Here is a 24,288-nt window from a genome sequence, read left to right as displayed (position 1 = left end):
ATCGATTTTTCCTGGTGCAGGAAGGCATTATCTGTAACTGTAGGTAACGTACCTAAATTATAAGTGATAGAAACTAAAATATAATACTACCTTTTACTAAAATGTATTAGGTCATTGGTCGTGTCAATAAGGAAACTGTAGCGTTTATGGTGAAAGTATTTTCAAAATCGGTTGTTTTTTGATGTTGACTTTATCCCTAGATAGTTATTTTTAGTTTTTTAGATATAATTACTAACACTAATACTTAGGTTTTTTATTTTACTAACAAAATATGGATCTGCGATATCCGAATTGTATGCAAATAAATAATAATAAAAATAAATAGATTAAACAAACGAAAAATCCGATCTTTCTTTGAAATATTTTTGTGTAGCCAAGCAAATAACATGCACATTAGTTAGGTTAGGTAGGTATAAAGTTTTATGAAATATCCCTTAAAGTTGAATATTGATATCACTACATAGTATAAAACAAAGTCGCTTTCCCTGTCCCTATGTCCCTATGTCCCTTTGTACGCTTAAATCTTTGAAACTACGCAACGGATTTTGATGCGGTTTTTTTTAATAGATAGAGTGATTCAAGAGGAAGGTTTATGTGTATAATAACATCCATTAAATAGTGGAAAAGTACTGTTATTTTTGAGGTTTCTAATGTGATGTCGTAAAAAATTACATTTTTTCCGCTTACATTGCAAACGCAGGCTGAACCCTACGAGTTTTATCAAAATAATGTACTAAGTATTATACACATTGAAAAGGTCTACAGAAAAGTCCGCGATGGTATATGTCTATCTCTTATGGATAACCCACAATAACTTTTTTTTGTCATTTACTTTTTACGACAAATAATGCCTAATTTTCGATGCGATTTTAACCAATACAGCATTAATCCTTAACTAATTATATACCTTGAATACATTGTTCATTTAATATAGATCTGTATGGCCCTTTACACCGTAAGATTTAAGTGAATATTTTCCAAGATATTACAGATTTAAAAATTGCGGGACGTAGCGTTTGCAGCGGTACCGGCCGGCCGCCCGGCTATCTATTTTATACCCGTGCGAAGCCGGAGCGGGCGACGCTATGTTTTTATATACAACGTTCACAGTTTTGCTGTAGTGTATTTAGTATCAGCATTGCACCCGTGCAAAGCCGGGGCGGGTCGCTAGTATTTTATAATTGCAAGTTTTCGATGAAAAAACTAAACTGGCTAATGGCGACTATTATTTCAAATGTCAATACTTTTTTGTTGACGCTCCCGTACCGTTATCAAAATCGAACCAATTAAAAACAATAACAATGATAATCAATTTTTTTACATAATAGTGAATAGCAAAATATTTATACATATACATTCGGTCATTACCCTTTGAGTCGTTGAACTAAGTTCCGCAAAGCCTTGCAAAGTACAGTCAGCAAAAACCGGTTTCAGTGTTTTATTCGGTATATTCAATGTAACTTTTCAGTACAGTTTATTACTTAATTTTTCTTATAAACAAAAACCTACTACTCAGGTAGGTAGTATAGGTACCTACTACCTATATCACTTAGTAGAGTTAAACTACTGTTTTTACAGTAGGTAAGGCATGAGTATTCATTTTCATCAATTCTCTATTGAAAAATCGATACAGCAAAGTCGAGTTGTAAGGCCATATAAAATTATATAGGTATAAAAAATCTGTTTTAATCCATTTTTAAAGCAACTACAATCATATCAATAGCTTTGTAAGGTACATTTATGTATTTATTTATCTTTGACTTAGGGCTGATACTAAGACCCCTGTAGAACCGCCATCCTGTTACAAATGACCCGAAATTTTGTGGGTACCTTACCGGATACCTTAAGATACTGTGATATAAAATATTACAGTATTTTAAGATAAAATATTATAGTATCTTCACCGTGTGTGACGCACTTAAGTTTTAACTAAGGATTGAAAAATCGGGCCTTACAGTACAAAACATACCGACACGCAAAGAGATAATATTTTGATCAGGGTTCGTAGTTCGTACCCAGAACTCAACTAGTATAATGCCGAAAGCGTTAACCACTGCGCCAAATAGGTGTAAACAAAGAAGAAATACCAAATGTTCAATATAAATAAACCTCCTGGTTTTTACAAATTACATATCACGTGAGAAAAGATTAATGTCTTGCAAAAAAATTAGTTAAATACATATAATGTAAAGTTAATTTCATTAATTATATACGCTTATAAAATTATGAGCAAGGTTATTTATTTTTTAGGTTATCGCGAAGTGTCTTCTCTACAATTATTAAAATTGTTTTACTATGAGTCTTAATAATGCAGTGTGGTTATATTTAAAAACTATTAATAATTATAATACGAGGTGGTAATAAAAACATCGAGTAAATGTGATTTATTGATATTTTTCTATAATCATTATTATGGAGGCTTTGTTTTCTTCGAAATAAACTATGAGTATGAAATACTATGAATAACATATACTATGAATACCATAGGTCTTCATTGAATTCAGCTAATTCTAATATCTAATATATATAAAAATGAATCGCAAAATGTGTTGGTAAGCGCATAACTCGAGAACGGCTGAACCGATTTCGATAATTCTTTTTTTATTATTCCTTGAAGTACGAGGATGGTTCTTATGTAGAGAAAACGTAAATATAATCACATATAATGTACCACGGGCGAAGCCGGGGCGGACCGCTAGCACAGTATTACCATTATTTCCTACAGTAAGGAATCGCCTTCGATGTCGCGCGATGCCGCCGCCAGCGTAGGTACTTACGCTGCCACACGAAAATACGCTAGGGTTGCAACAAATGGGAAATAAAACAATTGTGATTATTAATATTATGATGAAATCTTTATTCATATGTACATTCAAAATAATTGCGATTATTAAATCTGATGTAATTATTTGTTCATAAATATATAATTACAGATATTGCACTGCTAAATATTCTTTACGTGGACACTTTATTTTTGGATGTTCTTAATTGTATATTATAACATTTAACTAAGTAATGCATTCGCATTGGGATGTACAATCTGATTAGAAAATAATGAGGACAACATATATATATATATAGCTTTGATTTTAATTCAACAGATACAATTAATACAATCTTTCTGAAATATTGTTTCCTTCTGGGATTTCAATGTAGATTTACATCCGTAAACCGAACAGTTTGTGCGCGCCATAATAGAATATGTAAGTACCTATGTATAATAAAATTATTACACAAAAAATACGACTGCGTCATCCTTTCGCACTAGGTAAAGCAAACTAAGCGTGTTTGCTTTACGCGGCCCGCGTCGCCCGACCCCCGCCAGTTCCCCTCCGTTTCTCTGCACAAGTACATTCGTCGCACTACTGTAGGATATAATGGTAATACTGTGCCGCTAGTATCTAATATATATTATAAAGGCGAAAGTTTGTAAGGATGTATGGATGTATGGATGTTTGTTACTCTTTCACGTAAAAACTACTGAACCGATTACAATGAAATTTAGCACACATATAGAGGGTAACTTGGATTAACTAACACATAGGATAGTTTTTATCCCGGAAATCCCACGGGAACGGGAACTATGCGGGTTTTCCTTTGCAAACGCGAGCGAAGCCGCGGGCGGAAATCTAGTATAATATATTTATATTATTAAAAAACATCCGGTGTTAGGTAGGTACTTCAGAAACATAGGTAGGTACTTAAACTATATTATGCACATTTTATATGCACACTTTGTATATTAATAATTTAAATATTTGTTTGTAAAACAAAATATTTTAATCTAGCACCAATATATATACCTACGTGTCGGAACCATAACCTCATTTAAATGAAGTTGGTTAAAACTTTCTTTATTCAAGCGAGGTCAATTTGTGCAGTTATTTGCAGTGAGATTAAACTTTATAGCGATTTGCTCCCGTTTTCCGAATCTTAATCTTAAAACAAACAAAAGATTTCATATCTATAGCCATTAATATCGTTATTTATTTATTTTTATAGATAAAAGGTTTTACTGTAAAATTATTTTAATTTAACGCTATAACACAAAGATACTTTTAGCTACTTTAGAATAAAGTTTTGATAAACATCATAATATCTGTCAATGACAACCTTGTTAAAAATAATTTATGAGTCACTAGCGGTCCGCCCCGGCTTCGCCCGTGGTATATAATATTTACGTTTTCTCTACATAAGAACCATCCTCGTACTTCAAGGAATATAATAAAAAAAGAATTATCGAAATCGGTTCAGCCGTTCTCGAGTTATGCGCTTACCAACACATTTTGCGATTCATTTTTATATATAAGAAGATAATGCGGAAAAAATAGAAAAATAATTTGGAAAATCCAAAAGTGCACGCCTCATAATTTTTTTTTAATAAATATTTATTAATTATTATTTTTGTTTATTTAATAACAATTAAACCACATCGAATCAGACCCTGAAAAATGAAAGGGTTCTATTCCTGAGCATACTCAAGCGTAAGAGAAAAAAAAAGACTCGATTAGTAAAGTATTTCGGTCGCTATCGTGTTAACAAGAAAAAGGATCCGCACATACAGACACACGGACGTCCAAGACAGAACTTTTTTAAACTGTTTTTTAACTAGTTTAAATAACAAAAATGACATCAAAAATATCATGAACGTTAAAAATAGTGTTTTTTCTTAATATGTGTGTGTATGTATTATCTTACAAGTGCAATGTATGATACATAAAGACATTTTAAGTTTGAAAAATCAGATGTTTTGCGCGAAGTGACAGTAGTACCCACCTCAACGCTTCGCTTATGAGGCGTGCAATAAAGGTAGGTAGGTATGTTTTTTTTGTTAATTAGATCTATAATTTGTATAAAAAACAACAAATAAACAATACAATAATTATATAAGACAGTGTATGCCAGGCACATGTGTCATAAGTGAAACATCTTTGGCAAGATTCAATGTAATACCAAAATTGTCGCCTTACTCCATGACTTGACGGTATTGCCATGACGCATGAAATTTTACTCTCAACGCGCCTAAAGAAGTTTCACTGGAAAAAAAGCATTTTTTTTCTCATGCAAAAAATGCATTTTCATTAAGGAATGAATTATAACGTTATTAATTAAAACATAACGCTAACAAACACGAGTCACGACATAAAACAGTCATAAAATTAATAAGTTCTTTAGTGACTATTTATTTATGAGTAGGAACCTATCTGCCAAATAGCAGCCGACGATAATATGTTGTTCTGTTAGTAGGTACTTATTAATCGCAAAGTGGTATGAAATCTATACTATAGTCTTATATATAAAATTCTCGTGTCACAATGTTAGTCTGCATACTCCTCCGAAACGGGTGGACCGATTCTCATGAAATTTTCTGTGCATATCGGGTAAGTCTGAGAATCGGCCAACATCTATTTTTCATATGCACCACGGGCGAAGCCGGGGCAGACCGCTAGTGGTATATAAAAAGATGAAGAATTTGTTTGTTGTTGTACTTTACGACCAATTCTCAAACTTACTCTCTACATTATTCATAGGTAGTAAAACAAAAAAAAATCATAAAATTCGGACAAGCAATTTGGGACTTTAGAGTATAATTTTTAGATCGTGTGTTTTGAGTTACTTACCTACAAACATATATAAGATTCTACGGTAAAGTTGGTGATTGTATTTTCAGATAACTTTAGGCCTGGAATACATCTCACGTTTTAACCTTAGGTATAATATGTTAAGTTATTTAGTATTCAATACATATAATATTTTGATTTACCGCACATTGTCTATAAATCATATAAAGCATACCGCTATAATATCCTTATCCAATATTTATTGGAGGTAATACCATGAAAGGTACAAGATACGAATATAAAATAAGTATGAATTTATTTCCCATACCTACAATTCAATGAAATAACAAACTCATACGAAACTCATTTCAAATAATAAAGACGAAAGAAAACGCCCAGGTACTTTTCTTTATATCTTTCATCGATACTAATATTATAAAGAGGAAAGGTTTTTATAATTATGTATGTATGTATGGTTTTCACGCATAAACTACTGGACCGATTTCAAAAATTCTTTCACCATTCGAAAGCTGCATCTTCACTGAGCAACATAGGCTATATTGCATTTTCAAAAAAATTAGAGATCCTTACCAAAAATGCAATAATGTAACCCAAGGTGTTAAAATTCCTTCATAAAAATTCTGTCATCGCGTATGCTGCGGAATCTATTCTTTGAAGTACGAGGATGGTTCTTAAATGAAAAAAAAAACGTAAACATATAGGTACCACGGGCGAAGCCGGGGCGGACCGCTAGTACAATAATATTTTTTATACTGTTTCTCTCTGAATCCTTCCAAAAACTAGAGTAAAGAAACTAGAGTCAATTGGTATTAGAGACACCTCATTAAATTGGTTCAGGAGCTATTTAACTGACCGCAGGCAATGTATTAAAATTGACAAAAAGCTTAGCTCCGAACTAAAAATAGAATTCGGCGTTCCTCAGGGAAGCGTTCTCGGTCCAACCCTTTTTATTATTTACATCAATGACATACTAAAACTGTCAATAAAAAACTCCCACTTAATAGCTTACGCTGACGACACTGCCATTATCTTTCATGGTACAGATTGGGAAAACACACACAAGATCGCAGAATCTGGATTATTAACTATTGTAGAAGCTCTCAATAAAAACCTACTCACTTTAAATCTCCAAAAAACTAAATACTTGTCCTTTAAAAAATCTGCACACACCAAACTTTCGCCAAATCAGTCTATCAAAATTCATTCTTGCACTAGCGACAAAATCATCCATCCAACATGCAATTGTAATCATATTGAGGCCACTACCTCTATCAAGTATTTAGGAGTGACTTTAGACAGTAATTTAAACTATAAACAACATATAGCAGAGGTATCATTAAAAACTAGAAAACTCATCTTCATAATGAAGAAACTTCGTAACTGTACCCCTCTTAATATTTTAAGACAAGTATCTATACACATCTCTGTGTCAATCTGTATTAAACTACAGCATCTCGGTCTGGGGATGTGCCGCCAAATCCCACATTCTGCAGTTGGAGAGAGCGCAACGTGCACTGATCAAAGTGACGTTAAAAAAACCTTATAGATTCCCTACTAACGAACTATATCGGGAGTTTAATGTACTACGTGTTCGTCAATTATACATATTATCAGCAGTCTGCCTAACCCATAAATCTGTAGCTTCGCGCCCCGATTACAAAGAACTAACAAGAAAAAGAACTTTCCGAATCCCACTCCCTGCATACAATTCAAAAATAGCCAGACGAAGCCCATCATATTCACTCACTCACACCTACAACAATGTCTGTAAGGCAAAATCACTGAAGAATTACACCACGCATAAATGTAAGAAAATAATTAAAAACTGGCTCCATGAATTGACGTACAGCGACACCGAAGATCTGGTCTAAAATGTACAATTAACTTATTGATCTCACTCACGTATCCGCCCAGAATCACAAATACTTTCTCACACAAACTTACTCACCCGCTTATATAACACTCACGTATCCGCACAGAATCACATCACTCACTCACGTATCCGCACAGAATCACAAATACTCTCACACCCAAACTTACTCACTCGCATACATAATACATTTACACACACACACAAATACACACACACACATATACACTGGGGTAGAAGCCTTTGAAAATAATGAAAAGATAAAAAAAATCGCAGTCGGATGAAACCCATTAGAAAAGGAGGGGAATATGATAAAAATGTAAGGAAAAATAAATTACGGTCAATCCGAGTTCGGGAAGCGGGAGGGGGGAGCTTTAAAGAGAAAAAAATGGTTTCTCTCGATTTCCGACAAAACTACAAGTCCTATAGAAAAAAGTTCAATGGCAAAGTTGTAGGTAATTAAAAGTTCTACAACTTTTGTATTCACAACTTTTCACATAACCTAAAAATTTAGGTGAAAAATTTAAAAAACCAAGTTTTTGGTCTATTATTTCTATCTACTTCAAAATTTATTTTTTTTCTACGAAATTTGGTGGAAACTTACTTTATTATGTCCCAAATACACTGTAATTTATTTGATTGAAAATATTTATTTTTTCGCCTTATTTTGAATTAATACCTAAAAAACAACCTAATTTTCAATCGAAAAGTCACCCGTCAAAATATCAGCTTTTTTCAAAAACTTGGGGTGCCTTTTATTCATTGAAATCTCTACTTTCATATGGTGTAAAAAAAATAAACACCATCATAGTAAATGTTCTCAGGAAATGCATACAAACAGTCTGAAAATTAGCTTTTACTAAATCAGGCACACTTCTTGAACTCTATATCTTCTCTTGTATCGGCTTTTCGGTAATATTTCAAAAGAAAAATAATTATCTGTTCTAAGTTTAATATTTTACAGCATATTCAAAAGCAAAATGATGTCGATAATAACATTCCAGGTAGTTCGAGAAGTGTGCCTGATTTAGTAAAAGCTCATTTTCACACTGTTTGTATGCATTTCCTGAGAACATTTACTATGGTGGTGTTTATTTTTTTTACACCATATGAAAGTAGAGATTTCAATGAATAAAAGGCACCCCAAGTTTTTGAAAAAAGCTGATATTTTGACGGGTGACTTTTCGATTGAAAATTAGGTTCTTTTTTTGGTATTAATTCAAAATAAGGCGAAAAAATAAATATTTTCAATCAAATAAATTACAGTGTATTTAGGACATAATAAAGTAAGTTTCCACCAAATTTCGTAGAAAAAAAATAAATTTTGAAGTAGATAGAAATAAAAGACCAAAAACTTGGTTTTTTGAATTTTTCACCTAAATTTTTAGGTTATGTGAAAAAATTGTGAATACAAAAGTTGTAGAACTTTTAATTACCTACAACTTTGCCATTAAATTTTTTTCTATAGGACTTGTAGTTTTGTCGGAAATCGAGAGAAACCATTTTTTTCTCTTTAAAGCTCCCCCCTCCCGCTTCCCGAACTCGGATTGACCGTAATTTATTTTTCCTTACATTTTTATCATATTCCCCTCCTTTTCTAATGGGTTTCATCCGACTGCGATTTTTTTTTGTTTCAAAAATTATCTACTCTAGTCTAATAGTAATCCACTTAGACACATATCGCTAAATTTACTTATCTTTTATATTTTAAATTTTATTATAGTTAAGGTATAACTCGACATATTATCTAGAAACCTGTACACCGTTTTGATACCCAAGATACAGGCAACAGCCTAGTTTGGGTCTCCTGTAATGATGAAATGTTTAAATTTTTTTGGTAAATAAAGATTTTATTATTTTTTATTTATTATTTTAAAAACATGGCATCATGATGACGACACACAACCAAAAACGGGGGAAAACCTAGTTTTCCATACATATGTTTCTAGTTCAATTGTTCATTGATAAGGATATGTTGCCTCATTCCCGACGTCAGTGGTCAAAGCTCCGTCACGCTGGAACCCGCTTTAAAAAAAACCTTACTTTTTTTCAGCCTATTTTACCTACAAACGATGCTAATAAATGTAGTATAGGTCAATTTTTTGTAGTCTTATTAGTTACTTAGAAAACATCATTGATATCGTTCGAAGTAAAAAATATAAATAATAGCGTGTTGATTAGTTGTGGAATGGGTTCCAAATTGATTGTAGTTTATTGTAGTGGCAAGAAAATTCTTTATTTGCGTTGTTTTATCTCAAATTATTGCAAGAAGGTCACAATAACAAGATTTTAAAAAATAAATAACACTTGTTCAAAAACTACAAACGATGCCAATAAATGTAGTATAGGTCAATTTTTTGTAGTCTTATTAGTTACTTAGAAAACATCATTGATATCGTTCGAAGTAAAAAATATAAATAATAGCGTGTTGATTAGTTTTGGAATGGGTTCCAAATTGATTGTAGTTTATTGTAGTGGCAAGAAAATTCTTTATTTGCGTTGTTTTATCTCAAATTATTGCAAGAAGGTCACAATAACAAGATTTTAAAAAATAAATAACACTTGTTCAAAAACTACAAACGATGCCAATAAATGTAGTATAGGTCAATTTTTTGTAGTCTTATTAGTTACTTAGAAAACATCATTGATATCGTTCGAAGTAAAAAATATAAATAATAGCGTGTTGATTAGTTTTGGAATGGGTTCCAAATTGATTGTAGTTTATTGTAGTGGCAAGAAAATTCTTTATTTGCGTTGTTTTATCTCAAATTATTGCAAGAAGGTCACAATAACAAGATTTTAAAAAATAAATAACACTTGTTCAAAAACTACAAACGATGCCAATAAATGTAGTATAGGTCAATTTTTTGTAGTCTTATTAGTTACTTAGAAAACATCATTGATATCGTTCGAAGTAAAAAATATAAATAATAGCGTGTTGATTAGTTTTGGAATGGGTTCCAAATTGATTGTAGTTTATTGTAGTGGCAAGAAAATTCTTTATTTGCGTTGTTTTATCTCAAATTATTGCAAGAAGGTCACAATAACAAGATTTTAAAAAATAAATAACACTTGTTCAAAAACTACAAACGATGCCAATAAATGTAGTATAGGTCAATTTTTTGTAGTCTTATGTCCATATACATATAAAGGTATGCTGTCGGAAGACAAACTGTGAAACTACGAACGATTTCCTTTTCTTTTTTCTAACGTCTTAAAATGTATCACTCTATCAAACACTAAGTAGATTTATTCATTCGCACTTATAATCAGTAATAAGCAAGACATACAAATATAAAGGTACTGTGACAATTGTTCATATCGTTTGTAGTTTTTATGCCAGTGTCATTTTATTATACCACTACAATTTGGCTAGTTTTATCTGATTTTTCTTGAAGTTATTTTAGAGGATAAATTATTTTACCAGTACTACAATAAACGATAAATGACAATATTAATTCCAATTTTTTATATTGCACTATTTTGAGTTTTTTTTTCGTTTCGGATGGAATTTATCCATTATTTCATTTTAATTACTTTTGTCGTCTCAGCAGTTTCGGATTATTAAGTGACTTTGTAACATTGAACAGCAAACTACTGAACATTAAAGATATCCAACTCTTTTTTTTTTTTTAACATATATCATGTGCAATTTAATGTACACTAAATTACGAAACTCCCACACGCATACACAAACACGCACGTGTGCGAAGATGTATGTATGAGCATGAATATTTTTTTTTCTAAAACTACAACGACACGAAATCCAAGGCTCATAATTGTTTTGAATATATTAACTTATTGAACACTAAATTTTTTGTTTTTTATTGCTTACAGGGGTTCAGCAGCCACTACAAACATATGAGTTTAGCTACAATCAACTACATTGTTTGTAGTTTTTGAACAAGTGTTATTTATTTTTTAAAATCTCGTTATTGTGACCTTCTTGCAATAATTTGAGATGAAACAACGCAAATAAAAAATTTTCTTGCCACTACAATAAACTACAATCAATTTGGAACCCATTCCAAAACTAATCAACACGCTATTATTTATATTTTTTACTTCGAACGATATCAATGATGTTTTCTAAGTAACTAATAAGACTACAAAAAATTGACCTATACTACATTTATTGGCATCGTTTGTAGTTTTTGAACAAGTGTTATTTATTTTTTAAAATCTTGTTATTTGACCTTCTTGCAATAATTTGAGATAAAACAACGCAAATAAAGAATTTTCTTGCCACTACAATAAACTACAATCAATTTGGAACCCATTCCAAAACTAATCAACACGCTATTATTTATATTTTTTACTTCGAACGATATCAATGATGTTTTCTAAGTAACTAATAAGACTACAAAAAATTGACCTATACTACATTTATTGGCATCGTTTGTAGTTTTTGAACAACTGTTATTTATTTTTTAAAATCTTGTTATTGTGACCTTCTTGCAATAATTTGAGATAAAACAACGCAAATAAAGAATTTTCTTGCCACTACAATAAACTACAATCAATTTGGAACCCATTCCAAAACTAATCAACACGCTATTATTTATATTTTTTACTTCGAACGATATCAATGATGTTTTCTAAGTAACTAATAAGACTACAAAAAATCGACCTATACTACATATTTTATTGGCATCGTTTGTAGTTTTTGAACAAGTGTTATTTATTTTTTTAAATCTTGTTATTGTGACCTTCTTGCAATAATTTGAGATAAAACAACGCAAATAAAGAATTTTCTTGCCACTACAATAAACTACAATCAATTTGGAACCCATTCCAAAACTAATCAACACGCTATTATTTATATTCTTATTACTGATTATAAGTGCGAATGAATAAATCTACTTAGTGTTTGATAGAGTGATACATTTTAAGACGTTAGAAAATAGAAAAGGAAATCGTTCGTAGTTACACAGTTTGTCTTCCGACAGCATACCTTTATATGTATATGGACATAAGACTACAAAAAATTGACCTATACTACATTTATTGGCATCGTTTGTAGTTTTTGAACAAGTGTTATTTATTTTTTAAAATCTTGTTATTGTGACCTTCTTGCAATAATTTGAGATAAAACAACGCAAATAAAGAATTTTCTTGCCACTACAATAAACTACAATCAATTTGGAACCCATTCCAAAACTAATCAACACGCTATTATTTATATTTTTTACTTCGAACGATATCAATGATGTTTTCTAAGTAACTAATAAGACTACAAAAAATTGACCTATACTACATTTATTGGCATCGTTTGTAGTTTTTGAACAAGTGTTATTTATTTTTTAAAATCTTGTTATTGTGACCTTCTTGCAATAATTTGAGATAAAACAACGCAAATAAAGAATTTTCTTGCCACTACAATAAACTACAATCAATTTGGAACCCATTCCAAAACTAATCAACACGCTATTATTTATATTTTTTACTTCGAACGATATCAATGATGTTTTCTAAGTAACTAATAAGACTACAAAAAATTGACCTATACTACATTTATTGGCATCGTTTGTAGTTTTTGAACAAGTGTTATTTATTTTTTAAAATCTTGTTATTGTGACCTTCTTGCAATAATTTGAGATAAAACAACGCAAATAAAGAATTTTCTTGCCACTACAATAAACTACAATCAATTTGGAACCCATTCCACAACTAATCAACACGCTATTATTTATATTTTTTACTTCGAACGATATCAATGATGTTTTCTAAGTAACTAATAAGACTACAAAAAATTGACCTATACTACATTTATTAGCATCGTTTGTAGTTTTTGAACAAGTGTTATTTATTTTTTAAAATCTTGTTATTGTGACCTTCTTGCAATAATTTGAGATAAAACAACGCAAATAAAGAATTTTCTTGCCACTACAATAAACTACAATCAATTTGGAACCCATTCCACAACTAATCAACACGCTATTATTTATATTTTTTACTTCGAACGATATCAATGATGTTTTCTAAGTAACTAATAAGACTACAAAAAATTGACCTATACTACATTTATTGGCATCGTTTGTAGTTTTTGAACAAGTGTTATTTATTTTTTAAAATCTTGTTATTGTGACCTTCTTGCAATAATTTGAGATAAAACAACGCAAATAAAGAATTTTCTTGCCACTACAATAAACTACAATCAATTTGGAACCCATTCCACAACTAATCAACACGCTATTATTTATATTTTTTACTTCGAACGATATCAATGATGTTTTCTAAGTAACTAATAAGACTACAAAAAATTGACCTATACTACATTTATTGGCATCGTTTGTAGTTTTTGAACAAGTGTTATTTATTTTTTAAAATCTTGTTATTGTGACCTTCTTGCAATAATTTGAGATAAAACAACGCAAATAAAGAATTTTCTTGCCACTACAATAAACTACAATCAATTTGGAACCCATTCCAAAACTAATCAACACGCTATTATTTATATTTTTTACTTCGAACGATATCAATGATGTTTTCTAAGTAACTAATAAGACTACAAAAAATTGACCTATACTACATTTATTGGCATCGTTTGTAGTTTTTGAACAAGTGTTATTTATTTTTTAAAATCTTGTTATTGTGACCTTCTTGCAATAATTTGAGATAAAACAACGCAAATAAAGAATTTTCTTGCCACTACAATAAACTACAATCAATTTGGAACCCATTCCACAACTAATCAACACGCTATTATTTATATTTTTTACTTCGAACGATATCAATGATGTTTTCTAAGTAACTAATAAGACTACAAAAAATTGACCTATACTACATTTATTGGCATCGTTTGTAGTTTTTGAACAAGTGTTATTTATTTTTTATTTATTTTTAAAATAGGCTGAAAAAAAGTAAGGTTTTTTTTAAAGCGGGTTCCAGCGTGACGGAGCTAGTGGTCAAGCGCATTTGAGTGTAATGTAAACACGAGTCAAGATGTAAACAATAAACCACAACATTATGGGTACAGAATACAAATACAAATTCAAGTTTGCCTGGAAGAAATCGCTTTTAAGCGATAAGGCCGCCAAATTGTACATTTATTTTAAATTAATATAGTTTATGTAAATTTTGTTTTTGTGTGCATTGTACAATAAAGTGTTTTCTATCTATCTATCTATCTAAATGCATGTTTTACTATAGTCTATGTATTACCTACTGCTTTCCGCCCGCAGCTACGCCCGCGATTTCAAACGCGCAAAACGCGCAAAACCCAAATAACGTTATTAAGTGCGGAATTTTCAGTTATTAGTACCGAATTAAAAATGTATGCACCTACTCCATAATCTATATTCTATACTAATATAATATGTATTAAAAAGCTGAAGAGTTTGTTTGTTTGTTTGATCGCGCTAATCTCGGGAACTACTGGTCCGATTTGAAAAATTCTTACGGTGCTAGATAGCCCATTTATCGAGGAAGGCTAAGGCTATATTATATCATTACGCTAAGACCAACAAAGAGCGGAGCAATGCGGCTGAAACCGCAGAGCACAGCTGGTTTTATATAAATCTGAGTATTTAGCGCTAATGTCACATGTAGTTAAGTTAATTTCTTCCTCAATTGGCACTGTTTGTAAAATCTCGTTAGTTGTAATTACAAGTAAGATCATAAGGTCATTATAAATGCATTGTCTTCAACGCCGCGATTATGAGATATAAGTGACACTATAATGTGTGTGACTTGAATACTTAAGCACAACTAAGTTAGAAGTATCTCAACCGCGATTTCCTTAACCGAGTAGAATTAATCAAAATCCATTACATTAATTTAAATACTTATTTCTCTACTGTTCATCATTATAAATTTATCACGTAAAAGAAAGGAATTGAAGTATGATCGTTTGTCTGTGACTGATTAACTCAGAGGTTTGACCTATAAAATGTTAAATAATCCTACTAATATTATAAATGCGAAAGTTTGTATGGATGTATGGATGTTTGTTACTCTTTCGCGTAAAAACTACTGAACCGATTACAATGAAATTTAGCACACATATAGAGGGTAACTTGGATTAACACATAGGATAGTTTTTATCCCGGAAATCCCACGGGAACGGGAACTATGCGGGTTTTCCTTTGCAAACGCGGGCGAAGCCGCGGGCGGAAATCTAGTATAACATACAAAAGAGCCTGTACGTTATTGCTCCCAACTTCACGAGTAGGTAACGAAGTTAAGGTGTACCTAGCTAATTAATTAAAATTCAACTAAAATTGTAAGGAATAATGATTTATTTACACCTATATGTTAGGCCACCACTAGCATGGAAGAGGCGTTAGTTTTAAGTTTTAACGGTAAGATATTCACAAGGCAGACAAAATCTTCTATTTACTTCAATGACGTAACAATTAGATAATTCCCACTTACAGAATCGTGACTGACCACTCATCACAATGTGAAGGCTCGTTAACAACATTTACATACACATAAATATTATTATTATTAGCTGGTCTAGCCGCAAGGTCTGTTGTATATATTTGTAAAATTGTGTTTTCAGTACAGTTTTCCAGTCAAATTCTTGAAAGTATATAAACTGATAAGGAAATTCAGACAAAAAATAATAATTCGGTTTATTATTATAAAACTAGCCAACCGGGCGAACTCCGTTTCGCCACCAGAGACACCTTTTCTTTGCTATACCTAAACCTCACGGAGCCCGAGACCTTTCCAACGAATGCAAAACCGTGGAAATCGGTTCGTGCGTTCTGGAGTTATAGCGTCAGGAAGGAGAACCCTACTTATTTTTATATAGTAGATTTTAAATGAAGTTGTAGGTACGTATGTATTTAATTAGTATAACTTTGATAAAATATGAAGTAATAATCAAAAAGAAGTTTTTAAAAAGTGGAGAAAATATAAAGCTACAAGCTTTTTCTACACATGAAACACAACAACTTCTGAAATGAAATATAATAATCAGCTTAGCAAAAATAACGCATCCTACAAGTAAAACAATATTTTAATCGGCCCAGTAGTTTCAGAGGTTATTTGCAACAAGCAAACAGAATCATCTTATAACCATTGAGTTACCATGTACTACGTACTAGAGAGGGCATCGCTACTAAACTATTTGTAACACGAGTTAGAGTCAATCGTCTCAAACCATTTTTTTTTTTTTGTTGCATTGATTGGTTTTAATTGACAATTTTATTCATATTTTTTTAATAAGATAAACAATATTTATTTGTTACATTGATTGGTTTTAATTTATAAGTAATAAGAGGCAGAATATCTACAAAGTGTATGACATCACTAGCCGGCCCGCGCCGCCGCGCTTGTTGCACAGATTTTGTTCGTGGTGTCCTCTCTATAATAATACCTCAATGCTTATAACATTAGTATAGGTAATAAGACACAGTCGATTAGACATACGAGTATGTGTAACACGAAGCTCAAATTGAGAGATTTACCTCATTACACTGTATATCCGTTCCTCCCACGGTTCAAACAATTGTATAATGGCTTATAATCTTTCTAAGGTTACGACATTTAATATTACTTACTCTATTTATCTTTTAATGCATGTAACCAAAGAGAATACAAATACTACGTATGTAACGGTTTCAGTAGAATGTGATAGGGTTGCCAATTTAGAGATTTTTATTAATGTAACGATAATAGATAGTTATATAATAACATACCTATTGAATTAATATACTGTATGTGGACAAAAATTATGAATGTTGTAGTTTATTTATTTCGTGTAGTTTATTAAAATAATTTAAATATATAGTTATATGCAGCAGATGACAACCCTACATTACAAGTAATATCTGTTACGCGGAAATGGAATAGCAGTATCGATATAAATACAGTAATTTAGACGTTTTCGTAAGTAAAAAATTGGCATTTGGTTTGGTAGACTTTTAATAATTTAATTGAACTAAAGCTGCAGAACATTCTGAACTTATTTCTTGAGATGTCCATTTTAAGATAAAACTAGCTTACGCTGAAAATATGTTATTTTTAAAAAATAGCATTCCGCAATTTTGTCTACATTGTAGTGCCGTATTCATAATATGCATTCGAAATAAAAGATCCCTTTTATTTATTCCTGTAGATTTTAAAATTTATTAAAAGTATATTAAGGGCCGATTTTTCAATCATTGGTTAAAACTTACCCGTCCAATAAAGTATTACACGATAATATTAAAATGTCACTTGTAAACTGTCAATTGCATGCAATAAGAATACATTTTGAAATGGTAGTTTAATACGTTATTCGACGAATAAGTTTTAACCGAGGATAGAAAAATCAGCCCTAAGAAGCATTAATTTATTTTTAACCTACAACATATTATTAATGAAATCAGTAATTACTAATTATCAATCAATATTATAATGTATTGCCTTGTAGAAACCACTGTAACAGCACTTGAATCGAGTGGAATAGATTATGTGTGATTAACTTTAAGAGCATGTATTACAAGGCTATCGATTTCAAGATAACACTTGACGAAAAGCAAATAATTTATTAATTACTAGCTGCTCCGCGCTGTTTCACCCCCGTGGCTCCAATCCTGTTGGTCGTAGCGTGATGATATATAGCCTACTAGGTTTCCGCCCGCGGCTTCGCCCGCGCAGTCAAAGAAAAACCCGCATAGTTCCCGTTCCCGTGGGATTTCCGGGATTGCGTCATTTTTCCGGGATAAAAAGTAGTCTATGTCCTCTCTCGGGTATCAAAATATGTATCTCCCATAGGTATCTCCATACCAAATTTCATAAAAATTGGTTCAGTAGTTTAGGCGTGATTGAGTAACAGACAGACAGACAGAGTTACTTTCGCATTTATAATATTATTAGTATTAGTATGGATAGCCTTCCTCGATAAATGAGCTATCTAACACCGAATGAATTTTTAAAATTGGACCAGTAGTTCCCGAGATTAGCGCGTTCAAACAAACAAACAAACAAACTCTTCAGTTTTGTAATATTAGTATAGATAATATAATCATGGTTATATTTTCCTAATTACATCAAATAAAATCGAAAAAATGAGGACTTAAAAAATTAGAACTTTGTACACTTATCAAGGATCAGTGCCAATACAATATTTTCAGACGTTCAAAGCATGTCTTTTTTTTTTCAAACTGTATTAATTCACTATACACTGCACTTCAAAATGAAGGCTTAGACTGCAATATTTGTGTACCTATCTACTATTACTGGCTTAATCAAAACGACATTTTACTAGAAACATCATCTGCCAACCCGCACTAGACCAGCGTAGTGGATTATGGCCTGTACCCTCATAAGTCCCAGCAGTGGGAACATATTATATGGCCTGATAATGATGAAAAAAAATTATGATGAACCAGGAACAAATTAAACGATTTAAGGGTTAGTCTACACTTGAAGGTTTAAGCGTTCAATGTCACTGCAGGATAGTGCAAACTTGACAATGATCAAATGCATCACGCGATGGCTGCGGTAATGTCGGAAATTACGATAAGGTTATACTAGATAAATTATACTAGATCGACCATTTGTTGAATATTATCGCTGATTTAGTGTAATTTAGTCTTTACGAGGGTAAAGACTGATTCGTTTGGTACTTGAATTATAGATGAATGCTATTTTAGGAACGATTAAGTACATTTTAAGAAATGTACTTATTCTTTCGTAATTCGTAATTCGTAATGGACTTTTAAACCCAATTTTTTGCAAAATAATTGACTATCGTATGTAATATATTGTATCTGCATTAACAGATTTTGTTCAGTAGTTTTTGAAAACAGAAAAGAAGCTTTACACCCCTCTAAAGCTACGTCGTTAAACATAACAAATTTAGAAAAAACTTATCAAATAATAACACATTACCATAACATCTACCTAAACAAAAACAAAGAACCTACATAAACACAACATACAATTAGTGTGCAAAAACACACTTCTCCCTCTAGACTAATCTTGTCTAAAGCGCTAGAAGCGCTGCCCCAGTTCCCATTCTCAAAAGGTTATGAACCTCGGTCAAGGTCTAAATTCTTCATGATTCACGAGGAAGTGTGGATTAAAATCCTGGAGAAGATTAGCGCAAAATGACACGTTTTTATTTGAAATTACTCTGTTGGTTAGAGTGACACTGATGCTTATTTTTTCATTTTTGTATGGGGTATGGAGCTTAAGGAGAGGCAAAAAATAGAGGTTTCTATCAGAAGCGTATATTTTTATTATATTCATAGACACATGGGACAATATGGGAAGTGTTACCATGCTGTAAATTTTCTTATATATAAAAATGAATCGCAAAATGTGTTGGTAAGCGCATAACTCGAGAACGGCTGAACCGATTTCGATGAATATTTTTTTATTATATTCCTTGAAGTACGAGGATGGTTCTTATGTAGAGAAAACGTAAACATGTACCACGGGCGAAGCCGGGGCGGACCGCTAGTAAATAATAAAGATGATGTTTAAACAGTTTTTAGAAACTGTACGTGTTTTAAAAACATAAATCCTTTTCAAGACACTATTATGTGGTTTTCAGAACAATTCACTACATTCTGGGAGGTATATATATAAAAATGGGCTATATATAAGTATTAATTCTGCATATATAATAAAATAAATAAGTATTAATTCTGCAGGCTAAAGATCAGTTGGCGCCACGGTAGATTAAGTTTACTGAACCTTTTACTTTCACTTCACTTTTAAAAACTGCATCTATCAGACTTAATCATTTTTTATCTCCACGTAATTCAAAACGATTTCATTCTAACAATCGCGCCATCATTAGAATTAATAATTGTATTTAAAAAATACCTATTACCAGAGTAGTCTAGTCGAAAAAGCAATTAAAAAATTGGTTTGATTTTTTGTTGCAAAGTTCATAGAGTTCAAGGAGAACTAAATTTGCTTCTAATTTAGGCTTTAATGATCTTGAAAATGTTGTATTTCTAAGCTCTTAGGAGCGTTTTTTTGTGACTACTGACCAATAAGTATAATATTATTTTAGCACTAGATTCGCCCGCGTTTTCAGAGATAACGCCACATAGTGCCTATTCCCGTTCGTCCTATTCTGGTAAGCTGCCTACATACCATATTTAATTGTAATCGATTCAGTAGTATTTGCGTGAAAAAGTAACAAACATCCATCCTTCCTCAAAAATATTCGCATTTATAATATTAGTAGGTTAGTAAAGTTTTATAAGTAGATAATAAATAATAATCATATAAAAACATCTTCAGATATTTTGTTAACAGTGCTCATCCTCCACATCCTCTTGTAAGGCACAGTCTTTGGTTTCATCATGATAATATATTTTTTCCTCCTCGGTTGAATAAGTGGTGATGTGAACAATAATATGCTTACATCTCTTTTACACTAGTTGTTCCAAAACTTAATTACCCGTTTTGATGAAACGGTAAAATCCGTCCTTTTTTAACCGACTTCATTAATAAAGTTATGTGTTATAGGTATTATTTAATAGGTGTTACAGTGTAAGTATAATTTGGCATTGTATGTTTACAATTAAGGGTCATAAATTAAATAAATATATGACACACTCCACTCGTGTCACACATATACTCTAATCTTAATTACGAACAATACCAACAAATAATAATTATAATTATGTAAATACGTTATAAGCGATTTTAGAGGTTAGTAGGACACTAAATATAATTATAAAATAAATAACTAATTGCCATTGTCGATTGTGTGAGTCATAAATTAAAGAAAAATATTTATTAATATTGCCTCCAGGCTCCAACACAGATCTTAATCTGTCGATAAAAAATAAGTTTACCTGTGGAGAGGTACCACTCTAGATTTCACTCAATCAAATCACGTCTATTAACGTGTTTGTTTTTTGTAAACACGTAAAACCCTTTAAAAATATTACACCTATGTCAAGTCACCTGTTTAAATATTTTTATGTGATTATTGGATGCCTTTTTTGATAAAAAATGTAGTTAATTATATCATAAGTCACTACCCCTTCTCAACAATATCGCTCTATGCCTGAATATATGGCAAAATTTATAAAAAAATGAATGAAGAGGTAAATTACAGACAATAAGTGGATACCTACGTGTTCAATAGGGAATCCCTACATAAAAGTGATTTAATTTTATTCATTTTCCTTCAATTTTCATGCGGGTGTTACGCAACATTATATAATATTTATATACCTACTTGATGTTAACATAAGATTTTTTTTTATTGAGAATAGGGTAGCGCTTGACAAATAATTAATTAATATTTAGTTCAAACGTACAATAAAAAGCAATTTTATGTGACGTGTTTCATGTAAATATTATCAACATTTACAGTAAAGAAGCCTCTCTAATTGTGAGAGTATCACCTCGGTCCATATACTTCCAAAATAACTTCATTTAAAATTTCGATTAAAACACTACTTTTCAACAATAAAAAGTCACCATATCAGACTAATACACATAGACCCATCTTCTCTATACCTAACCAATGAACTTCAATAACAACTTAAGTATATTTTTTATAAAAAAAAAAAAACAAAAAAAGACGTGTGGGACTCACAAAAGCAAAGCTATTGCATGCTATGCCTTCAAGCCACACCCCCGTGCCCGTCGGAATGGGGAGCGTGAGGTTTTTTCGTTACGGAATTTCTCGATTCGGTTCCCGCGCTCAAGGCCCGCGATAGAAGCTATGCAATAGCTTAAAACTATTCCACATAATAGACCAACTATAGGTACCAATATCGATAGGATTTAATTTAAAAAGGTGACCCCGCAATCATAAAAAAATCACATACTCTCGTAAAACATGATCAATTCAAGGTAATAAAATTATAATTAATATTAATTATAGCTTGAAAATTAGATAATTTCTCGCAAAATGCTCAACCACGATATCACGTGGAGTGACGTGTTCGTTTTGATTGATAACTCACAAATAGGCAAATATTTTTCCAAGATATCTAAGTTATGTGACTTCAAAGATATTAAAAATTAATTATTATAATAATAACAAGGTGGATGTTAAAAAAATGTTAACAATTATGAATACGTATATGCGCTACCTATGTTACTAATTCGCCCACAGTGTAAAATCTCCATAAAATGTCGTCAATCTTCTTATTTTCTAAAATTCTAACCATATATTTTGAAGAGAAACTTCTTTAGGCGCGTTGAGAGAAAAATTTCAAGGTCGCGTCATGGCAATCCCGTCACGTCATGGAGTAAGGCGACGATTTTGCTATCTTTGAATCTTGCTAAAGAAGTTTCACTTCTTACACGTGTGTTCAGCACACACGCTCTTTTTTTTAAACCAACTCGTTTCATTCGCTCAATATTTAAGAGAAGTAAGGTACTGTCCAATATTTGAATGGAGTGTAATCTGTACATAAATAAATTATATTAAGTTAAAGTTTACATGACCAATATTTTAAAACTCTCTGTGCCCCGCGGTTTCACCCGCGTGGCTCCGCTTCTGTTGGTCTTAGCGTGATGATATAATATAGCCCATAGCCTTCCTCGATATATGGGCTATCGAACACCAAAATAATTTTACAAATCGACCCTTTTTTTACGTGGGGAAATGTTCCAAAGATATCCACGGCCCCCGGGGGAGGAGCTGTGGGTTATGTCGGATTCTTACCGACTAAAACCCCACTATGTTCCGTCGAGCCGCTTTAATGAAAGGGCCGTGGGTATTGGTTGGAATTCTTCCGCGACTACAAATCGACCCTGAGATTAGCGCGTTAAAACAAACAAATTATTCGGCTTTATAATATTAAAAAATAGTATAATAGTATAGGTATTAAACGGTTTTTTTTCGTAGGGAATATTTTGATAATTAAGTTAACAAGAACTTTAAATTGAAACGTGACCTTACGCAATACATATATCTAAACTTAAACGTAAATAACAAATATAACGAAAATTGTGAAATATTATAATGACATAGTCATTGCTAGCATTTCATTGCGAACATTTTTACTTAGCGAGTAAGGTGTTTAAGTTTTTATGTAACTTTGCCAAATTGCATGTAATAAAATATAATGTCTTAAGCATTTAAATATACCCATAAGATAAATATATGTACATTTCCTTATATAATGTTATGCGAAACTCATATCTAATAAGTTATTATGAACCTACATAAAATATCAATAATAGCTATACTTACATATAATAATGAGCAGTTATTTCTTATGGTCTTATATTTATCTACTATACTTAATTTCTATATTTTTGGGCATAAAGCCTGTTTTCATTTATAGGTATGGTTTTCTCGGACTTTTTTATAGTTTTTATTATCTACTCTTTCTATATTTTTGAACATATTATGACCTGTTTTTTTACTTACCAATGTACTCAAATAATTGTGACCGATTTCTTCTTCGGAAGTGTCCCCAGATACTAAAGACTGCTGCTTTCTCCATTTCACCATTTTTATTTCACTTTTATCGCACTATTTTTATATTATTACCGAATTTATCTGAACCTTTTAGTAAATTTAAATTCTTAAATTAAGGCATTCGACTAAAAAAGCATGATTGATTAATTTAGGAATAAAGTTATGAATGTCGTGACTAAATTAACAATAGGAAAAACAAGAGCAGAGCTTCCGGCTTATACTAAATGTAAAAAATATCTTTTTTTTAAGATATATCATAATGTATTTTGTAGGAATTGTATTATTTAATTATGTATTAATAAAACAAGCAAAATATTAAAAGCACATCCTCGATATTATATCTAGATCAAACAGAGATAAATCAAAGACTGCAAAGTTACAATAAAATTTCAAAATCGATTCAGATACAACGATTAAATTTGCCGCCTTTTTATTGGAAAAAAAATCACAAATTCGAAATTCGAAGCACAAACACGTCACCGACA

General features: G+C 31.4%; 1 protein-coding gene across 1 annotated transcript in view; it reads right to left on the bottom strand.

Moving 5' to 3' along the window:
- The window catches only part of ClC-a (chloride channel protein 2), a 76,112-nt gene extending 52,173 nt beyond the window's left edge, over positions 1-23,939 (bottom strand). Inside the window, exon 1 of the mRNA XM_090115896.1 lies at positions 23,753-23,939. Coding sequence (XP_089972022.1) covers positions 23,753-23,836 — 84 coding nt within the window. The 5' untranslated portion in view covers positions 23,837-23,939. The remainder of the gene's footprint in view (positions 1-23,752) is intronic.
- Positions 23,940-24,288: the final 349 nt, after the last annotated feature.

This window comes from Colias eurytheme, chromosome 24 (assembly GCF_061535395.1).
Source record: "Colias eurytheme isolate Ceu_HAF_F1 chromosome 24, ilColEury1 Martin Lab GWU primary, whole genome shotgun sequence".
Classification (NCBI taxonomy): Eukaryota; Metazoa; Arthropoda; class Insecta; order Lepidoptera; family Pieridae; genus Colias; species Colias eurytheme.
Note: the sequence above shows the minus strand (reverse complement) of the source record. Positions and strands in the feature narration are given on the sequence as shown.